Source organism: Bactrocera dorsalis, chromosome 5, assembly GCF_023373825.1.
Source record: "Bactrocera dorsalis isolate Fly_Bdor chromosome 5, ASM2337382v1, whole genome shotgun sequence".
Taxonomy (NCBI): Eukaryota; Metazoa; Arthropoda; class Insecta; order Diptera; family Tephritidae; genus Bactrocera; species Bactrocera dorsalis.
In genome coordinates, this window is record NC_064307.1 from 60,901,866 (window position 1) to 60,925,472 (window position 23,607).

Here is a 23,607-nt window from a genome sequence, read left to right on the forward strand (position 1 = left end):
CCTGCCTCCTATCTTTCTAGTTGGTTTTTTGAAAAATGCCGTTATGTCACTACACCTCCAACTGTTCACTTCGCTGTTGCTTTGCCCTATGTTCTTTCAATTTTCTAATACAGCTTCCTTGCGTCACTCGCATACCGTCGCTAACTAACTGTTAGTAATTTTTCAACTATGCAACCAGCCATGTGCTTTGTGTTGTACGTTTATTCCTCCTTCATTTGCCACTTAATTTTCTGACTTTTTTCTCATTTGTTTTGCCTTCTGACTTAGCAGCGCTTATACGGAGAAAAAGTCAAAAATATTGTAGCGGGCGCAACTTGCCACAAAATGTTGCAGATAACACCAGTGACATTATTAATTGCGTTAGTTTAATGCCGTAAGTGTGCAGTGTTTATCTTGTGCTTTTTTTGGTGTTTTTTTTTGTTTTGTTAAGCCAACAATTGTAAAAATTAACGTTGTCCAAATTTAATTTTAATAAGGAACGCCTTCGGGATTGCAATACTAGGCATTTTTTAAGACCGAATGATGACCTGCACCTTTTTAAATGAGTGATTTGATCGAATACAGGGACTCCAGCTTGAAAAATTTTCCATCGAGTACCAGCTTGAGTTAGTGGATAAAAATCAACGTAAGGAAGGACTTTCAAAGAGTAGAAGTTATTTTAAAAAGACTGAAAACAGTGGCTCAATCGTTTAGAGGAATACAGATCCAATTATTTAACTTATATTGGACGAAAAAAAATTTACTATTTAAATTAGCCAATTTTTTCAAATAACTTTCTAATATCAAGAACTAATAAAGAGAAAATAATAAAGATACCTCCAAATATCGCAATGAAACCAAATCGTATAAAGACAAGCCTTAAAACATCAAAGAGAATTTGGAAAACCAAAAAACCTTGCTTTGCATTCTCCTTTGAATTTGAGTCGGAATTTCAAAGAAAGGCTTTCATTTTTCATATTTTGTGGTAACAAAAGCATTTAAAATCGTTGAACAGAAAAAAAGAAGAATCCACAAAATCGCCTAAGTAATAATATAAGTAAAAAAGTGCACAAGCAGTTGGATTTACTTCAACAAATTTCCGCGGCTTTTCGCGCATCAAAGTGACAATAAGAGACGCCGCACAATATATCCTGCTGTGCTGAGCCAAATTCTGATTGACTAGCTCAACTCGAGTGGTGAACTGCCTCTCTTGGGGGTGAGTTATGTCAGTAAGTAACTGTTGAGCGGCGATGTTTATGCGTTTTTGTATATGTAACGCCGCCACTGAGGTCCTTTTATGCTTGACGGTATGATGAATTCTTAAGCGCACAGATTTGCTGTATTTAATAGGCATTAGCGCGCCTTTTGTCCTTCTCTTTAAACCTTGTGCGCTTCTTATTTTGTGGTTCAGTGAATAAAAATTAATATTTGGCAAATTCTTTAATATTTATTTAGGATGAAAAATTATTTAATTCGAATATAAATTGTGGTGATTCTTGTTAGTAAGTTCTTGCAAGATATTTTCTGAATTCCTGTAAGAATCAGTAATCTAAAAAGGTTTGAAAAGTTTCAATTTACTTTACAGAAACAGTATCTAGGGTAAGCGTAACAGATTCCTCCTTCTAACATCAGTACGGAGAAGAAATATGAGAGGGCAAATCTTTCCTCTTAACCTAACCTCCAAATTTCTGTTCGCGAATTTTCAATACTTTAGACCTTAACACTATCATAACCTACAAATCAAAGGGTTGGTATATCTACAAGCTAGCCTCTTAATCTTTTAAAAGAGCTTTAGGGGAAATTGAGTACTAAACATTAGTCGATGATCCCTTACATCCTAATTATTTACAGAGATTAATCAAAGCTTTTCGTAAAGGATGGCTTTAGCAGAACTAGCAAAACTCACATTTTTGAAAATTTGACTATTAACAGAGAGGATCGAGAGGATCGCTATGAATTTTTTTTAGCAAGAAGATATCTTTGAGTTCAAAAAATAGGCTGCAATGAGTTGAGGAACTATTTCGGTACTTAAAAAACTTGAGTTTAGGAATCCAGAAATGAAAGCGTACATCATTTCTGCATTGCTCAAATACTTTTTTGACTGATTCCAGATCAAATATTCATATTTGGGATATTACAGTAATAATTATAAAATATTTGTGTGTCCATAAGCCCACTATTGAGACCAATTTTAGTACCAGGCTACTAGTCTAAATGATAAAAAAAGAGTGAGTGCACCTACCTTAAACATAGTTTCACAAATGCAAGAAGGTCAAGAAGAAAAATTTTGGTAGTTCTATCTCGCTTTCCTCGAGCGGAATTTCTCAATTGGCAAGTGTCTCATTTTGTCACCTTACAAATCGGATGCTGGTTGAAGAGTAATCCAACTAAGCTGGGCGTAGAAAGCTCACTAGCCCTCTAGCGATTCATCCTGAGCTCTCCGAAATCCCTAGCTTAACAGTCGGGAATTTGTTGACAAAGAAAATCTGAAGTAAGTATAATCACCTTCACACATGTTCAAATTGTCGGTGTTTGTCGATGTCGCAGGATGACCAGCACGGTCTTCAGCAGCGACCTCTCTGACTCTCCAGGTGCTCAGAAACAACTGACTATCCGCTCGTTTGTTAGCTAGGAACGCCCTTTACCGAATCCAGTACAGACGCGGCGGAAGAAAATCAGTCCTATTACTTTCCGGAGAAATCCTGTAAAGAAAAATGTCCGCTAAAACCAATCATGAATTTGTCAGAATTAAAAGGTATTTTTCATCTATTTTGGAAATCGTCCGCGGTTTTATAGAACATCTCTGATCTGAGTTAGCATGAGAGAAATTCAAGAGCCATACTTAATACCGAAATGTTTTTTGAGAAGTGGAAATGAAACTTCAAAGAAACGAAATATAAAAAAACGCTCTGTCTTATTAGTCTCTCCCGTAATTTTGCCACACTAAACATCCTTGTTAGGGTTTGAGTCAAATAGAACGATATTGTATCACACACTCTACCAAATAAGTCAGTGTGTGCGCTAGAATTTATTAAAACTCTATTCTAAATCAACGAATACTTCTTAGAACTTGACTGCTTTATATGTCTCGTTGATATTATCTACAACAGGAGTTCTCAGTAATATATCCTTTCTCTTGGCTGGGTGCCCTTTTGACTTAAATCTTACACAGCTTACTGACACATAAATACATGTGTGCATGGAAGTATTTATTAGTAAACATTGTCTACAACGCAATGCCAAGTATAAATGCGGAGACAGTAAGAATTTTAATTTCTAAACAAATTTTCGGCAAAAGGACAATCGTAAATTAGTGCGGCAAAGTGGTAAAATCGCAGAAATAGTTGCTTGCGTGACTGGCGTTGCACAATAATGTAGTAGTAAGTGCATGTGTGTGTGTGTGAAACTAGCTTGTCGTAAGGATAACGGATTTTCGCTATGTAACTGTACATACAAACTGGCATATCCTTGCTGGTTATTTAGAGACTTTGGTGTATGGTCGCGCGACCATAAATTCACTAACAACTAGAAAGTATAGCAGCAAACGGTGGGCGGTGCGGGGCCGCGCACGCTTATCGCCACAACAAATACTTTATTGCATGTGCGATGTTGCATGCAACAAAATTACAATACACCAGTGTATACGATTTACAACAGCGAAATGACGACGCTAGTAACAGCGCTAAGTCAAGCCAAGTCAATGTGGCGACAAATCGGAGTAGACTTTGGTCATTCGCTGCTCGGCGAAGAATTTGCGCAAGGATGTGTCGCAGGATATGCAACAACCAGTTCATAGTGTGACACAAAATATGGCTTAAATGCATGCAATAAATACGGAAACAATAGCAACAAATATCTTGAAATGCTGACTAATAATACGGGGTTATTGCAATAACAATAACAACAAAGCCATTGTAGTTATGGTGGCAATAGTCGTAAGCCGCGCGGCCAATTTGTAATTTGTACAATTGCACCAACGCGCCAAAAATATTTGTGGCAATATAAGAACAACAACAACAATAGCAATAGGTGCATAAAACAACACAAATTTTTAATATATTTATGTGACAGTCGAAGTAAAAGCGCACGAGCGTAAGGATTTGCGGCCAGACAACTATGTCCTTGTACATGCAGGCACTGAACGGCGCTTTCGCTCACTTTTCGTCTTTGCTACCAGCAATAGAAACACACATACGGGGTATTTAGAGCCATTATACGCTTTACTGCCGCTAAGGACCCACTTTGTCGCCACGATTTCACTACTGAAATCCGCGGAATACTGTGATTTGGTGGATAATTTGTGGTCAGCAAATTGGCTGGCTGGTTAACTATTTGTGGGACTGCAATTTAATTGCAAACCAGAAGAGCTCTGAACGTTTTTAATTTTTAAGCGCGGTATACTCTTGTTTTATAGTAATTACAGTGAAATATTTTCTGATTTCGAAAGAGCCAAAAGTATGATTTTAAGTATTTTTATAAGTTCATGAAGTAGCCATAAAGCAATTAAATCACATAAACTTACAATTTGTAATTATATTTTTTCCTTTCCGGTCGACGGTGCCTAAGGATTTCTGCCTTTTTTTCCTGAAATTTAAAATTCTTTTTCGTGTTCACTGCAAATTGCTACTGAATTTGCTGTAAGCATTTCCAAGCTACTCAGAACGAAATCCTCCTTATATCTTCAAACCCTTCTCTAGTCACAAATAAATAAGGAGCTACAAACTTTTGGAAGCTCACTTTTTACTATTCCAAACCCAGTTTATATTTCAACCGTCAATATGAATAATTTCCCGTATTTTTAGAGATCCCTATACTCGATTCAAGTCTTAAAGTTTTCTAAAAATAATCAAATCGCTTTCTAATGGTAAAAAGTTCTCTAATCTTCCGAAACCTGTTAATATTGCCATCTAAAAGATATTTTGGTATACTTTAAGGTTCGGATAAGAGCCCCCTTGGCTTGTTGTAGTTTACTACTGACCTGTTTGTCCTCAGACTAGCTAAATGGTTGTAAGGCTTTCAACAGAACACTGCCTGATCGAGGTTCCTGCAGTGATATTGACCGATTTTCCACATGCCCGTTGCATCAGATAATCAGAAGAAGATCAGATAGAGTCATCTTAACACTTCTTTCTCCAGTCTTTGCCAGATCAAGGCAAAAATAACTCAAGAACCTAAGCATAAATATAAAATTTCTCAAAGACTGATAGCTAGTGATAGGAGTTTTTCAACTGGTTTCCCAAAGGACTGAACATAACAGTCTATGTTTCATTAACCCGCTATGTGATGAGGATGAGTTTATAAGGTTCAACTTAGCATTATTAAGAATGACGCATCAAAGACACGTAGCTCGAGGTCCCTCTCATAAATGACGTTTTGGTGTTATGAAGCTTGATGATCTTCTCAAATATCCTAAAACCATCAATATCACCAACATAATTCATCTTTTCAGCCTTCTGGTATACCCTGAGCCTTCAAAAAAAGAACATTTTTTCATAAGCGTGAAGGCAGAAAGATGACAATTAATAAAAGATCTCAATACTCAACACTTAAATTACAAAGAAAAAAGGACTAAGAAGGCCGTGCTCAAGAAATTCATTTGTATAAGGACTTAAAATCCCCGAAATAATATGAGGGCTTTACTTAAAGCCATGGTCAAATACATTATTTTTCAACTATATTTTGGTAAAGAACATCTGTCCACGAATTTTGTTTATATATTACTACATCCGGATGCGGTAAATAAACCAGTTAATGAAGCGACGAGTATATATATACATATGTATATCACCAATAACTTTTCCTGTCTTTAAAATTCGAAAATACCATTTTCAAACAAATTATACTATGGCGTAATGTATGGGGTTTGAACCAAGCAGATGCCCCTTTAAACAAAGAAGTCTATTTTTGAAGATAGTTGTAAAAATTGTCAGAAAATTATAACAAATTTCAGTGCTATTTAATTGTTGGATGCTACCAGAGCCTACAACCTAAACAAATTGAAGGCTTAACATCCTATCTATAAAGCTTAAAAGTAATACTACATCAAATCAATTATTTAGATACTAGCTTCTAGCTTCACCCAATACAAATTTCACAATAATACAAAATATACCAGTTGTCATTAAAAGCACTTGTTGGGAGTAAAACAGAAAGATGAGCACTTGACATTTTAATGTGGCCATCACATACTCTCCCATCGCAGTGACAGGTGATGACGCTGACATTTTCCGCTTTAATTGATAGCTCACCGAAAGAGACATTTAATTATGGTTTACCAAAAGTATAACTAACTACTTAAGGACCAGAAAAAAGCGGGTAAACACCGCATCAAAAAAGTAGAAATGACAAAATGACATACAAATACACTTAAATGCCATATACATATGAACTCATTTACAGGCGATTGCACTTGTCAACGCTTCGGCACTCCAATTACAGCACAGCTGAGTAGTTCATCAACGCATCAAATGAATAGTTTAACACTAAACGAAATGAAATGAGCGAGTTGTGAGCGCCCAAATCAAATGTCACTGTCATTTTGGCTCCTTGCATTGGCATTGTGACAGTTTAACTGTCATCCTTGCGCTTTGCGATAGTTTTCGTTCTAATTTTCGAATCACCCTTAACAGAAGCAAAGCGGAAGGAGGGGGCAATCACATTCAATTAGCGCTGCTACTGTTTGCTTTTTCACTTTTTCAATTTTCACCATTGTCTGCTATTCACTGGGCATTTGCTGCTCATTTCTGCCACATATGCCACAATTTTTTGACTGCCCCTGCTTGCGACAAGTGCTCATATTTGTTTACTGCTGGCTTAATAGAAGTTAAATGCCTCAGTTTCGGTTTTCAATTATGTCACATTAGCGGCATTTATATATTTACATATGACGTGCATATATTTGTACATAAGTTTATAACTCTGTGTCTATGTGAACATATGCACACATGTTGGTATATTTTATTTGGTAGCAAATCTGCGCTAATCGCATCAGCATTATTCCTTTTACAGCCCAATGACACCCTGCAGCGAGAATGCGCGCTGTAAGAGAGCTTGCGTCATTTACTTGCGAGTTCTTTTGTAATTTTTTGCAGGAAAAATAATTTTTATAAAATATATATATAATTATTTAGAAAAAAAATGTTCATGATATTAAAATACTCAATCAAACTATTTTTACGATAATCAGTGTGAGCCTTTACTCCATTTTCTCTCTCTCTTTCCGAAAAACTTCTTTATGAACTAGCACAGTTCACTTAATGATAACAATAGCTATTTTCTTGTCAACTTAGTGTCCTCCATACAGTTGTCTCCGCGATGCTTGAAATTCTTTAAACCGTCGGCATTATACGCTTTCGGTGATATGCGTGCGTGACGATGATATCATTCTAATTCAATTAACTCTCTCTAGCAAGTGAGTTTTTTCGCGCTTGGAAACAGAAAGCAATCGCACGGAGTCAAATGAGGATCACAACTTATAGCATAATTCAACCAGTCTGGATCTGATGATGACGGAGGTATGAACTGGTGGGTTTTTAAAATGGAAAACAATTATTTTTGATGTTTCCGATAATTTTGTTGTCGTTTGGTTATTATTCAGCTCAATCTAACCTTATGAATACCCGAAAACGATGATCATCTCTTTTCTGAACCATAAGACAGTCTTCGTCGGGCGTAATCCACTGTAATGCTGTTCCTTGGTCACCACTGTGGATCGGTGAATTCATTTTTCGTCGACGGTAACTAAATGATGCAGGAACGTTTTCGGTTTGCAATTAAGTTTTCTCATCCTTAATATTATTTATAAGATATGACCTATGCGGTCTTCTCACATGACTAATTTCTCAGCTTTCCCACGCATCTTCTATAGCAGATTGTAGAAATTTGTCGCTCTATCCCGCATGGTAGCCGTTTTCGGGGCAACTAGATGTGACTCATAAGAAACTTATATCGGTATTCTGCGTGAGACGATTGTCTCATGTCTCTAATAGTGACTATAGTAATTTAGTGATTCTGTTAGTCAGGAGTCTCATTTTGGTATTCAGGCAAATAGAGTATACTACTTTACAGTATACTACCGTAACTTCCACAAAGGCCATCAACTTCAATTGATTTTCATCACGTCAATAAAATAAAGGAATTGGTACTTGATAATAGACAAATAACAGTCAAAGATCTTACTGCCATCGTTTAAATATCGGAAGGATCAGTGAAAACCATTTTAAAATTTTATTTGGGCCTAAGGAATGTGAAAGCACTATTGATTCCGAAGTTATTAAACTTTTTCAAAAAAACAGCGCTGCGTTAACCTTTGTGAAACAATGCTTTCCGACTACCAGGATGTCATGCAACGTTTTACTATTGACAACTTGGATCTATGATTATGACCTGAAAACAGACGATTAATCGGGCGAATATCGTGGAAAAGGTGAACCGAAGGCGAAAAAACCACGTCAAAATCAAAAAAATCCAAGATTATGTTGTCAGTTTTCTACGATTATCTAGGTGTAGTATTCGCCTTATTTAGCCCCGTGTGACTTCTGGCCATTCAACAAACTCAAACGACTGCTTCGGGGAGACCGTTTGAGTCAATTGAAGACATGAAACGTGAATCGCTTCGCGCATTGAAGGCTATTCCGAAAATTGACAATTGTTTCGAAGATTTGAAAAGACGTTTGCACAAATATATTGTGGCCAATGAGGATTATTTTAAAGGTGACGACATAGATTTGAAGGATAATTTAAGAATTTTAAGATTATGATTAAAGTCTTTCTATATTCTTTTTATATACAGCGGCTCTTGCAGTGTAGATTGAATCGCTTTTCTTTATTTGCCAGAACAATTTCGACAAATTTTGGAATTTATCTAATTGAATTGAGTGGAATTGAAGTGAATTGAATTGAATTTCCAAGTCCATGTGTGGATGAAAACGAGCTACATTATATTATTTATACAATGCTTATACAATACATAATTTTTTATTATTTCAGATAATTAAAATACTCATTATTTTACTAAGAAATTCACAATTAAGTTATTTCACATATTCACAGAAATCTTAAATCATATATTTATACATTGTAGTATTTAAATGCGTATAACAAGTACGTATCCAATACAATTATGTAAGCAAATATAAATACATTTTTCCATATCGCTAAAATGCCATTAAAAAATTAAAACCCATTCATGCGAAAATAATTCGTTAAAAACCGCTGAATGCATGTGAAACAGTTGGGTTTTTACTAAAAATTTGTCAGCAAGCAATTTGCAAATGTATCAAAACAACTACAATAAAATAAACAATTATGTACATATATTTCACTACTCTTTACTCAGAGTTTCATAAATTTATGATTTACAATTCCGTTAAACTGATTTTCACTCTTTCACTTTGTAATCCGCTTTTGCGCGAATATTTGATTGAATTTCATACGCTTGAAGCGAGCTCACACACAAATTCATTCTAAATGCCACAGATTGCATTGCGTTGATGGCCAGGTTCCGACTCACTTGCCTAAGGGTTGCCCAAGCGGCAGTGAAGTGGGGCGTAAAGTATTAATCGGGGATACTGTTTCAATTTAGCGACACGCTCGAGTGCGTGAAATTGTGACAAATGTTTAAAGTGAAATAGAAATAAGTGGAAAAAATTTCAATAATGCAAATTGACTTTGTGAAAGGATTTAAAAAATATAATTTTTATAAAAAACTGTAATGAAATGTAAAATTTGCGCTAAAGTGGCAACGAGAGTTAACTTATGGATTTTTAGGTTGTAATAGCATAATGTAGAAAAGAGTGTGCGGAGAATAAGCCAAACTGTATTACAGTTGTGCAAGATTTTACAAATTTTCTTTATTTTTTATTTAAAAAATAGTTAATTTCATATTTAAAATAAAATTAGTTACAAAAAATATCTTTGACAACTGAAAAGTTTCGACAAACACAGCTTTAGTCCAACCTGATGTAAACCACATAACGCTCATACTGATAAAACCTTTGCTGTATAGTTTGAAATCTGTATCGATATTGAAGCTAATTGAAGTAGTTATAACTTATGAGATTAAATTTAAAACCACCAAGAAGCTATATACGAAAAAAACACTCAAAATACATTCTCCGTATCACAAAGCTCTATAACTCATAAAAAAGTCCTCATATATTCTGAAAATATATATAAAGTAGTATATTATTTTCCCCTGAACTAAATAGAAAATTAATGACTCAATACCTGAACAATCAAAATGTATATTTGACAGGACAGGAATTGATTTCTTGTCATGAGCTGACAGAACAATACAATTTTTTTACGAAAATATTCCCAAACAAAACCACCGAAACTTACATATATATGTATTAGGTTGTCAAAAAAAGTCTTGTGGTATTTTTATTGAATTTTTTTTTTTATTGAAATTGAAATGAATTTTTGATGACTCATGCCCAGCTTTTGACCGATGCTACGGCTGCTACTATGCCGGTCTCTTTCGACCAATTCAGCGATTTTATCGCAATTTTCGACGACAGGCCTTCCGGAGCGTGGCGCATCTTCGACCACCTCTACACCAGAACGAAAACGTTGAAACCATCGTTGTGCGGTGGAAATGGAAACTGTATCGGGTCCATAAACTGCACAAATTTTATTGGCGGCTTGAGATGCATTTTTGCATTTATCGTAGTAGTACTGTAAAATATGCCGTATTTTCTCTTTATTTTGCTCCATGTTTGCGACGCTATAACTCACGAACGACTTAAAAGAAACGACAATCAATCAAACACGTGTTAGCGCGTGAAATGAGCTTTCCAAAAAGGTATAGCATGACCCGATGCGACGAATAAAACTAGAACTACGCACTTTCAGCGCCAACTAGCGCAAATACCGCGAGACTTTTTTGATAATCTAATACGAGTATATTGAATATATTTTTTAAACGATTTCAAAGAAATATTGATAAACTTTTGACTGTTTTGTGTACGAAAAGTATTGACCTCCTATACTATGAGGAGCGTAGAAGAAAACATTTCAGAGACGAAGAAAAAAAATTTGCCCGCAATATATAACTTTAGATTATATTTATTGCCCGCCAAGGTTCGACAGTTTTTGGAAAACATTTTTCCAAGAATTCTAGATTTTGCTCAGCGGCATTTTGACCCTACCGCCGTTTGATTAGAGGTTATGCGCTTTACGCACTCGGCTGCGACACCGGCTTTTTTTATACACACGCTTTATAGTACGAGTACAACTAAACGAGCAGTGAAATGCTCTGGAGATAAGCAATTGTTTCACATAAGTTGTTGTTGTGTATCGAAGTCTTAATTTTAAACTGAGCTCTGCTATCGATTAGTGATTGAGTTCGTTACTCCAACAGTTTTCGGTGAGGTAGGGCGAACCTAGCGCCATAAGTTTGCAAGTTTGCGGAGACTGACTCAGCTATGTTGTATGAGTCATTGATGCTTAGGGCTGTATAAAAGTACAGAGATTGTTAGGATCGATAATATTAACTACAAATTTTTCAATTAGTTTCTGTATCATTTTATATGATTTCACAGAAATATATGTATATATATATTCGCAGTGTCGCTTTGATGCTAGAATTAACAAATTTCTTCTCCGTTCTGAAATGCTCACATTCTTTTAACTACAGGTGTTATACATTGCACTTTATTACTTTACAAACTATTCATACATATATGTGTCTTTTTGTATTTTACCTTATCGGTTGTATCTCCCTTATTTGTAAAAGTTATAAAATAAATAATATAAAATAAATAATTATTTATTGCATTTTTTCACAAAAATCTTATTACACCTTATCAGCACCCCTCAGGTTCAAGTTCTTCTCAGGAAAGGTTGAATTCAAAATTTGTTCAATATTATATATTTATAATCCCACCTTAATGTGTTTTCAAACAATTTTTTATGGGAAATTCCGAGTAACCACAATTTGATAAGACAATATATATTTGTATATACTATAATACTATATATAAATATATATCAGCATTCTGAATTATTATTACGTACAACGATATTTATGTTTACTTGGAAGCCGGCATATACTTATCAGCGTTCAGTCCATTGTTTTCTTAAGCTTCGAATTCGAATTGAATCTTTCAGTATTCTCGCAGTGGCTCTGTGATTAAGTTGTAAGCGCAGCAAAACTCGCAAATTTCATTGTGTTTCATTTATGAATGTATTTGAGTATATATTTCGTATAAAATATAGGTATATATAACATATGTATATACAAATAATTTCCATTAAATAATTGTGTAAAATTTAATCACCAACATCTTCTGGTGATGGGTATTCTTCGATGTGGTATGCTCTTTAGCATACTCTCATACCAGCTACTCGTTATTACAGGTGAGTTTTTTTCTGTTTTAAATACAAATTAGCAGGGTTTCGAACCTATTGCTCGCTGATACGTTATTTTAAGGAATTTAATAATTTTAATAATTCATAGTTTAAGATAGAAATTTTGAATTCTTTTATTTTCAAATTTTCAGTTGCACAAAACGCATGTATATACTCTGCTGATACGGAAGGTATTTGCAGACCATACGCTGATTGCAAGGAATTACACCATAGAGTAATATTCCAAAATGATGCTTGTGAGGTAGATTATTTTGAATTAATTTTATATAATATACGATTAATAAGAAAATTCAATTACATTTTTTAAGGCAAATACTTATTGTTGTCCTAATAATCTTATAACGCCGCCACATATTAATAATGTAAATAACTACAAGTCAGAACTCAAGCCCAATCGTGAAAATCCTCCTTTAACGGATGAACAGATTCGTGCAATTTGGGACGAACCTGCGCAAGATCGCAGTCAACCTCAATTCGACAATACAGCATTTTTACCAGCTGTCGAAAATGTACAAATACCACGACTATCTAATGGCAATTGGAATTTGAACCCTACCTATGAACCAGAGGTTCAAGAAAATCCAAATATAAAGGCACCATGGGGTAATGATGATCAAATATTTTTTCCAACAGCTGTTCCAGGGTTTCAAGTGTATCCAGAAATTCCACAACAACACAACCCGGCCTTTAATGCCATTTTGAATTCGAACCCTACCTATGAACCAGAAGTTCACGAAAATCCAAATAAACAAGTAAATGCACCATGGGATAATGATGATCAAATATTTTTTCCAACAGCTGTTCCAGGGTTTCAAGTGTATCCAGAAATTCCAAAACTACACAACCCGGCCTTTAATGCCATTTTGAATTCGAACCCTACCTATATGCCAGAGTTTCAAGAAAATCCAAACATAAATGAACTATGGGGAAATGGTGAACAAGTATTTCCACCAATAGCTGTGCCAGGAATTCCAAAGCATCCATTTCATCCATCAATAGCTATTTCAGGCAGTCAAGTGAACACAGTAAATGATTTAGTGAAAGTTCCAGATATTCGATTACAACCAGTATATCCATCTACAACTGCCGTCGTCACCGAAAGTGCTACTCAAACTACGCCAAAACCAATAACCACGACTACTACAGAAGCAGTACCAGTTTTCAATGAGGAGTTCTATAGACGTTTAGGATTAGCTTTCGGTAATAAATACAACCAATACCAACAGCAAGACGTTGTTACACCACAAATTGACGTTGAAACGTCAACAGTGGATGTAATAATCGAAGAAGTTACAACGAATACTTCTAGTGTCATGAGCAATTTAAACCAATTGGGTTTGTATAAATTAAACTCGCAAAAGTGTGGTTTTGTACATATTGAAAGTGATCCGTCGGAGAGCAATGCTGAGGCGCATTTACTTGAATTCCCCTGGTTGGCTTTGTTGCGTTATGAAAGCGGGAGTAGAACTCCAAATTTTTCGTGTGCTGGCTCGCTGATCACCGAACGTTGGGTGCTGACGGCAGCAAGTTGCATTCGGAAAACATTGTGAGTAGAGAATTTATAAAAAATATTATATAAATGTTATTATTATTTTTTTTATATTTTTATTATTGAATTTCATTTTGTTTTCGTTTGGAATGATCTGCTTGCACGTTTCAGCAATCGAATATTATTGCATTTCATATTATACTATTTGCATTAACTGGAACTTGTAACCTTTCCCAGTGCATCTTCACTTTAGAGTTTACCGGTTTTAGTTTTTTCTACATTTTAAGCACCATGAGTCAACTTATCAACTTATTTCATTTCGCTCACGTTTTTCAATTTCACTGTCGATTTCATGAATTTTATTACATTCGATCATTTTTCATTTCAATTTCACTTATTTGTTCCCGAAATTTCATTTCACTTAGCCATAATCCATATTATCTATAACTTTTCGTTCAATTCTTTCGTTTAAAGTGAATCGCTTCTATTTTACCTACATTTTTCCACTATCTTTTAAAATATTTTTCACGTGATTACATACTGATTTTATCTCAACAATATGTCTATCCATTCGATCATATCTCAAATTTCACTTTCATTCATTCCATTTCATTTAAAATGATTACATCCCTTCACTTAAATATTATGACAATAGATTTTTAATTTTCCCTAACTGTACAAATTTTAGAATCGGCGTACGCTTAGGTGAATATAAGATATCAACCAAATCGAACAAGGACTGCGTGCGAAACTTATGTTCTATTTATAAGGATTATAAAATAGCCAATTCAGTAAACCACCCGGATTATAAACCGGAAACGGGTGTCAAGGATATTGCACTAATAAAATTAAAAGCGAGAGTTGATATGACTAGTAAGTAGAACTTATAGCGATTGCTAAAAAATATTTAAAAGAATTCAATATAATTTATAAAAAAATTTTTTTTGAAATTACAAGAATTATTTCAAGCATTAAATTATATATTTTTCAGAAAATATCAAAACGATTTGCTTACCTACAAAAGTTGAACACTTCAATGTGCCCTATGATAATACGCCTCTCACAATATCCGGTTGGGGTTTGAACAAAACAGGTGAGTTCCAGCTCCAGCTTGCATTTGTAATATATCTTCTTTAAAGCTATAAAACTAAACTTTATATAATTTGCCTAACCCCACTTTAGGTGCCACCGAAGTGTTGAAGAAGCACGCTATTAATCGCAGTAGGTCACGAGTTTGCCAACAAGCTCTACCAGAACAGCGCGTGCATCAATCCAAACTTTGCTTAACCACACGCCATGAGGAGCCCAGTACTTGCAGCGGAGATAACGGTGGTCCCATTGTATGGCTGGTGAACGATAACACTCAATTTTTTACACAAATCGGCGTTGTGCCGTTCGGCATGGATAAATGCGGCGCTGTTGATGGTGTTATTTCGGCTTATTATGTAGAGAGTGTGGCCGATTCAATGGATTGGATTACGAAAGTTATTGGCGAGGATGAGTGATGGAGAAATACGGATTAGTTAAAAATTATAGTTATAAAACTGAAGAAAAAAATCGTATATTGAGGTGTTAATATTATGACTTATAAATAATTAAGGAAGAACTACTTTGACACTTCTAAAGTTTAATTGACCCAAGTTTTGGGTATTGTATTAAAAATTTGCTATAATTTTTTCTATCCTCGAAAGAAAAGTGAATCGTAATATTACGATTTTCGATTTCGCTACACTTCAGTTCCAAAATTGATTAACTTTACTCATTTAAATTTAAAAATATACTTTTTCTTTGTTCTATATAAACTAACTTTATAACTTCTTAACGAAAATAAATTATTAGACTGGTGCAAAGCGATTTTAGACAGAATGCTTTTAAGGATCAGAGCTATGAAAAAGAAAGAAAATAAGAGTTGTTCACACTAACTGAAAAGGAAATTATTTGGAAACACTTATTGCTTTTCAAAAGCATGAAAATGTTTTTTTTTGTAGGTTAGATCAGGCTGCGTTCGATGGCTGCTCCTCAAGATGTGGATTGCACTTGGACTTGTATGTAGTTCTTCACTGAGAAATGAAATAGAACTCATGGATATCTGAAAGTGTGAGCTCCCAACCCTTGATCTCGCGAAAGCGGGACAATCAATAAGGAAGTGTTGAGATGTTTCTACCTTGTCTACGTTCAAACAGCTTCTACAGCTGGCATCGGGTAAAATTTTTACAGCGTGGACGTCGTTGAGACAATTACTAGTTAGAACTCTCATAACTAGGGAGAGGCTGGTCTAACTGAAGGCAAAGAGCTCACTGAACTTCTTGCTATTGACTTTGATGTAAAAGATTCAGGACTATACAAGAACTGATGGTGGCCCGCGCTGGCCAAACTCCCGCGAAGCACAGCTATCCAGTAATAGAACGTGCAAAGAGAGCGGACCACCGGCCAGTTTTTACTCTACCGTAAGCGGAGCTAGGGTGCTTTTTTTCCCGTTCGTCAACTTTGCGGTTGACTATGGTCTGCCACGCATACTAGTCTTTTCGCAAAGTAACTCGATACCATTGATAGTGAGGTTAGATACTGCTCTCTAACCATGTGTTCAAAGCTAGTAGTGCCGGCCTGCTATCTTAGAGGATAGTCACATTTCTAAGAAAGCTACAACCCAGAGAAGTACTATAAATCTACAGCTAACTTAATGACACAAGAATTGACATGATAGTCAGGAAACCTGAAACAGAAGTCTATAGATAATTTCTTATTTAGAACTCATGATTAAATTGGTAAAATGGTATAAAATCTAGCCGAACTAAAGAGGACTGAAGAAAGTTCTACCTGACTCCATTAACTCGACGAGACTTGAAATATACACCAAATTTCTGATATTTACTTTCCAAATCCCTTGCATAGAACCCTTCGTTACTTTCACTTCAAACGAAATCAGCTGTTGAACAGCATTTACCCTTGACACATCTATTTTCCTTTTTGGCAGCAGAGTTTTGGTAATAAATTAAAATTAAATTATATCTTTGTCACTTTCTAAAGGCGATAATAGATGCTGACTTAACTCACGCCCCGCTCAATTATATAAAAATTTTGATTTTTTTTTGTAAAAGTGTAAATAAAAATCCTCACAAATTTGTTGCACAAATGGGCGTAATTTAAGCGCTAATTTATGCACTGACTGCCAACAGAGTAACAAGAGACCGACTCTAGCGCCGGCTTTTTGGGGTACTTTCGTGGTAAATGATAATGCAATTTAATTGATATGGCAAACAAAAATAATTTATTGCAACAGGCAAACAGTACCATATATGAGCGGGCCCACAATTGCAGAGGGGTGATTTTTTGCCTGCCTTCTTGCCACAGTTAGCTATGTGATAGGCATATTTATCTTGTTGTTAACGAATTTACAACATATGCGTACAATTTTTGGGTGAAAATGTGGCAAAGTGAAAGTGAAATTTGAGACGGCTAAATGGTGTTGCGAGAAAGGTGAGTGGAGACACCTTAAATGAATGTTCATGGGCATCAATGTGTGTGTAAAAAAATGAGAAATGTTACCGAAAACCTAGAATTAATTTGTGTGTATGTACGTGTATGAAGAAAGCGTGTTGCATAAACATTTTAAGCCTCATTTGACAGCTCATTTGAAAGCAATATTGCGCGCCTTCTCAAGTGGCAGCCCATAACTCATTTTTGTATGTATGTATGCGTGTGTTAAAAGTGTTTTAAATTGAATTTACACATAAATTAAAATATTGCATATTTATTTTAATTATATGACAAAGCGTTGGCAGCCGAGCAGCTGTTCTACCCTCTCCAGCGGTAAATTTGCATTTTGTGTTCGCTTTTGGCCGCGTTACGCTATAGTTACACGCGTCACACACGCGTTGCATGCGAAAAATATACGTAAGAGCAAGCTAAGTGTGCGAATTTTTTCCTAGTGCTCGCCTATGTGTAGTAAGTGTCATAATAAATAAATAAATTTAAAATGCATTTATTCAATATGTTTTTTTTTTGCTTTTACATTGTGTATTCGCAAAACCCATTCTAACTTGGGCTGGGAAATTATTTACTGCGGGGTATCATGTAGTGGTGTATTGACATGGAAACATATGTTAATATAGTTTTTATGCGAGAATTAGTGAGGGCTTGGGATCCTGCCGAGAAAACTAGTGGTGAGTTAGAGGTTGTGCAGATCCACGAAGTTTTAGATGTCTACCCCTACACAAACAATCTAAAATTCTAAGCGATTGCGTTTTTCAATAACCAGTTAAACTGTGAATTGCAAATCTTTTTCTAAGTTTAGTTAGATTCCATAGTTTTACATTCCGTACTAATAGTTCGCATATTACATCCGTCTCAACCAGTTCTAAAGCTAACAATTGACGAAGGGAATCGAATCGATGCTTTTGTTCTCATGGTTATTGTTATCCAAATAGCCAATAAGTTAGGTTAGATTAAGTAAGGTGAGATGGCTGATCTAGAGTGATCCCACGTAGACTGCTTTATGTAGTACTTTGTGAAATCATATGTAGAAAAGAAGAATTCTTAGGTCGAACTTATAAATTAGTAAAACGCTTATTAGCCAACATAATATTTGCTCTGGCGTGTAATTTCCACTCTCTCCAGTTTGGTGCGATGTCTAAGGATATGCGCTTTCAAGTATTTAAATTTGACCTCCCAAATGCGGGACAGTCAAGGGTTGTTTCTACATACAGCTTCTGCAGATGACGTCTGGTAAGATTCCCAACCTTACAACATGAACGCCAGTAGGGCAATGGCTTGTCAAAAGCCTCACAACTAGGGAAAGGCTAAACTTACTGAGGGAAAAGAGGTCACTAGATCTTTTGCGATCGATCGACCTTGGGCCAAAACGCTTTGGCTACAGCGCATGCCAAGCTTTCGCAACCACTCCCGTTCTACCGATAGCGGTTCTAGTGTGTCTTTTCGTGCTAGCTCATCAGCTTTATATTTTCATGCGATTCCGCTCTGTCCTTGCACCCATACCAGTTTTATCACAAAGACATTCGATACTATTGATAGCGAGATTAAGCACTCCTTGACCAAGCCTGAACGCACTGTTGGCTTGGAAGACACAACAATAGTCAAGAAGCTGAAAATGGAGTTGATGGAGTAAGAGTGACAGTAAATCCTTCCACCAACCTTCCCACCAAGCTTTTCTTCATACGTAAAGAAGCCCACTGCCCCTTTTGTTCCATGGCGTCTTCCCACCTACAATTCCCTCGCCAGTGCATGATCAGAGAAGGAGCCGCCAGATTTCTAATTGGAGATTCCATGATCCAAGTGATCCGGTATGAAGTCAAAGTGTGTGGATATCCTAGTGTGCTCTTTTAAAAACTCAGATTCTCTGAGTCTCATAGCAACTGTCGCAGCCATATATTATACCTTCCTACGATGTCTACGGTTACTATGTGCAAGATAGCCTTAAGAGCCATCGTTGAGGTAGATCTTAGTGCACCACGCATGCTGATGAATCCGCCAGTTGCAGACGGATGACGGACGGGAAATATAAGTACATTGTCATATAAACTTGAGTTAAAGGCTTAATGTTTAATCTAAATTAACAAAGTACAGATCAATCAGATTTGTTAATAATTCTGAGAAGGAGTTTTGTGTTCATAAAATTATCGGTTTCGTTTTTGCTAACTCGGTAGTTTTGATTGTTGTTATTGATAAACCCTCAGATGCGAAGTCAAACTAGTTCTACTAAGCAGAGATGCTAAGAGCTTTATGCTGAACCGAATTCGAGAAAATTAGTGTCCATTGTACTTGAGTGCAGATCCCTGTACTATTATACAGTCCGTGGTTAAGAGTTATTTTTTTTAACTTTACACTGCTCATTTTATGCAAATTGCTAAATTTCTAAGCCTTTACTAAACACAGTTTATTCCAAAATCTCAATAACAACATATTGTTGCAAGCGTTCAACATCCTTCCGGTTTGCGAAAAGTTGAACAGATTTGTATGAGCCAAATACAAGAGAAACGAAAACATGTGTACATGTAAGTGCCAAAAACTGGCAGCTACCACTGCTTAGCAATACTTGCTTCCTGAATGTTATAGGATACATGTTACAGGACAAGGTATAACGGTACACTAACAAGAGCAGCTCGAAGTGATTGCATAATCTCAGCTAAATTCAAGTATTTATAAATATGTATGTGGTCGAATGCACCGTTAAGTGTATTCAAAAATAAAAAAAAAACATAGAACAGTCTTGACAATAACAGACTCGAACAACAATGACTAAACCGAGCAGAATGCAGGAGAAGTCCGCAGCAATAGTGGTAGTAGTGTACTCTATAAGCGAAGAGTGGCAAATGTGGCAAGCAGCAACATGCCACACGACATGCCAGGTCATAAATCAACAAGTTAAGTCACAGTCGTCGAATGTGGACTAAAAGTTTTCCGGAATTTCATATTTTAAAGGTTTTTTGTTGTGCGGAAACGGAAATACACACAGACATTTATGTTTTCATACAGGGAAACAGAGAGCTAGAGTTGCCAACGTAGAATAACATATGTGTTGTATGAATATACTTGTATGTACGAATGTATATGATTTGTGGTACTTCTTCATAGTATACCTATAAGTGTCTACATATGTGCATACATGTTCATACTCTGTTATGTCGTGGTTTAGTTGGAATATTTCGATTTAATAAAAAATTCATGAAAATTTGTCAGCTTGTTGCGAGGCTATTAATCACGGTGTGTTGCACTCAAATTTTCTGTTGTCATCAAAAACTATTGTGTAAAAGATAAAAAAGGGAAAACGCAGAATAAAAAGTGGTCAGGACTAACAAGAACGAGCGATGTTTTATATATTTTGGTTGTTTCAACATTCGCTTTCCCAACATTTTAAGCGGTACTGTTTTCTCAGAGGCGGAATACCGTTGACAGCACAACTGAAATCAGGAGGTGTAAATGAAGAAATCAGCAGAAATAGTGCAGATGATTTTATGGAGCACCTTAAGTTTAGACACTACTACGGTCGAGTCTTTTGCTGCTCTAACATATTCACATACCAATATTGTCCTTCATTAAAGAAAGCAGCACAAGAAGAAAGGTTCGAGAATTCGCAGACAAAGTCGGTTAGATTATCAAAATAGAACATAACTTTATTGGGAATCCGCATGTATACACAAGACGTTAACGGAGCTATTGGCGATAATATTACTTACGTCATGTAATGCCCTAACTACTTACACTTCACAAACTATCATCACACCTACACGTATTTACGGATCTATAATCTCATGCCTTTAAAGTTGTTTGGCTCTTACTCATTTTCGAATCCAGAATATCTTCTAGTGGTTTCCTTCCAGCTTATTTTTAATATTGATGCTAAGTACTTTGTATATTCGTTTGCACTTGAATTAAAATATCTAATTTTATTGGGGTTTGATAGTGTAGATCCACCACTAGCTTGACTTCTACTTAGTCACAATGTATTTACACCGCTTAAAGCTGCGTGTCATCTTCGCTTATTTGCTAGCGTTAGTGGGCGATGATTTATGGTTTCGAATGTTGGCTAACAATTCATTTCACCCATTTACTTGCCACAAAAGGTTTAATAAATTATAATATAATAAGAAATAGACATACAATTTAATATGTGGATGAATAAAACTATATATCCTATACATTGAGTTTTAGAAGTTGTAACATATGCCATTACGGAAATAGGACAACATCTTATGAAGGGCAATATATCGGTACAAATTTGTAACAGCTTAATCTCACCAATAAAAGACGGAATGTATTGTGCCGAGCAGGTCGAAGTTTTCCCAGAACAATTAAAAATCTCAGAGCCTAGGACACTAACTATCAGGTTATCTTCTTGATATAAATAGGCCACTAAAATTGATAGTTCGATGAGCTGTACAGATTGGTACATAAAGAGCTAAGAACCCGTTTAGGACTTAGATGATTCATATTAAGTTAGAGAAATCAAAAGTCTCTAGTAATTTCCGGCATAAAAGACTACCACAATGAACTCAGCACGTTAATTGATTCTTTTGAAGCGGAAACTTCTTAAGGAATAAAACAGAACGCTGTTGTGGTGTGGAATTCTTCATTTATTACCATGGTATCCAATAAGGAGAAACAAATAAGAAAACAACAGTCTGATCAGAGTACCAGGTTCAAAGATCAGCAAATATAAAGGAGATTTTCTTTTAACGAAGCTGCTTAGAAATAGTTTTGAGTGAACTATGTGACTTTGTGAGCCTCCTCAGAGCAGTTTTCGCAAGAAAACATTTTGCTTTACCTATTCGCGCCCATTTGTTTTCAATTTCAATACAGAGCCTAAGTGTTTGCTAAACTGTCATTCTTTGGAATTTATTTTTTGAAGGTTATCTCTTTCAAATGTTGGCCGCGGTTACGTCTCGGATGGCTCATTAGTTGATTAAAATTTTCAATGACTCGTATGAGCATTTCGACTATTAACAGGCGAATGGCACGCGTGATGTTTTGCTCCAAGAATTGAATCCAAACGAGATTGTCTGCATAGACTTTAGACTTTACGTATCCTCACAGAAAAACCTCTAAGGGTGTGATATCACACAATCTTGGTGGTCAATTGACAGGGTAAAACTTGAAATTATTTACTCACCAAAGTGTTCTCTCAATAAACCCATTGATTGATGCGATGTGTCGGAAGCGTAGCCTTCTTGTTGAAACCAAATCTCGTCGAGATCACGATCTTCAATTTCAGGTATCAAATAGTTGGTTGTAAAGGAGCGATAACGATAGCCATTGATGGTTATGTTCCCACCGGCATAATTATTGGAAAAATATGAATCGATGATTCCACCGGCCTACACACAACAACAAAGCGTTGTTTTTTCTGGATAAAATGGCAGCTATTGAATCCCTACAGGTTGCTCTTCGTCCCAAATGCGGTAACTTTGCTTGTTAACAAACCCGTTGAGCTAGAAATGGGCTTCATTTCTGAAGAAAATTTGGCTCGAAACCGTTGGATCTTCTTGGAACTTTTTAAGAGCCCATAGGGCAAAGCGATGCCGCTTGAGAAGGTCGAGCGGTTATAGTTTTTTCACAAGCTAGATTTTAGGGGCTTTCAATTTAATATCTAGACGTAAAATGCGCCGCGTTTTCCATAGTCAGTCCGAGTCGAGTATTATCCAATATTGAATGCTATGTCTCTAGATGGGTGATCTTGTTACGAATAGTACACTCAGTAGGCCGATTATGGGGACCATAAGTAGGGCGAGCGCGCGAGTCACATTTTTACAGAACGCGAATTTTCGTTCGTTTCTTCTGTACATAATGAAATGCTTAACAATACTGCACAAAAATAATATGACAGCTTGACACCACTCATGCATGATGGCTGTAGAAAAATATACTTCTACTTGAATCACTCTTTAGTTTTAGTGTATGCTACATTTTAGTAAAATCAACTGAAGCTCACCTTTTTATACGATAGCTACAGGCAGTGACTTCCTAGAGAAGAAGCTTTATTTTAAATGATATTAGGTCCTCAAAAATTATCTCAGCATGAACTAACAGAGCTCCGTAGCTAAAAGTTTATATCCTACGACTACTAAGCTCCGCTTTATTGAAATATTACTAGCAAACATTAAAAAATAATATGCTCACATATGTGCCACCATTTAAAACGCATGTGGCATATAAGAAATTCCAATGTGTCGGTATTAAATATTTACAACCAAATCATCAAAACCAAAAAAGTGATTAAAACAAAACTCAGTGGCAACGCGTGCATTAAAAAT

At 35.8% G+C, this 23,607-nt stretch overlaps 1 protein-coding gene across 1 annotated transcript; it reads left to right on the top strand.

Moving 5' to 3' along the window:
• Positions 1-12,080: 12,080 nt before the first annotated feature.
• LOC105222124 (transmembrane protease serine 4) lies at positions 12,081-15,690 on the top strand. Its single transcript, XM_049459390.1, has 6 exons — positions 12,081-12,339; positions 12,483-12,592; positions 12,660-13,897; positions 14,529-14,713; positions 14,832-14,933; positions 15,023-15,690. Exons 1-6 carry the CDS (start codon positions 12,276-12,278, stop codon positions 15,343-15,345), a joined length of 2,022 nt encoding a protein of 673 aa, XP_049315347.1. The 5' UTR covers positions 12,081-12,275; the 3' UTR covers positions 15,346-15,690.
• The last annotated feature ends 7,917 nt before the right edge of the window (positions 15,691-23,607 follow it).

Coding starts and splice junctions, on each gene's coding strand:
- LOC105222124 (XM_049459390.1), top strand. CDS start 12,276: ATGGGTATTCTTCGATGTGGTATGCTCTTTAGCATACTCTCATACCAG. Junction 12,340..12,482: donor CCAGCTACTCGTTATTACAG/GTGAGTTTTTTT, acceptor TCAAATTTTCAG/TTGCACAAAACGCATGTATA. Junction 12,593..12,659: donor TCCAAAATGATGCTTGTGAG/GTAGATTATTTT, acceptor ACATTTTTTAAG/GCAAATACTTATTGTTGTCC.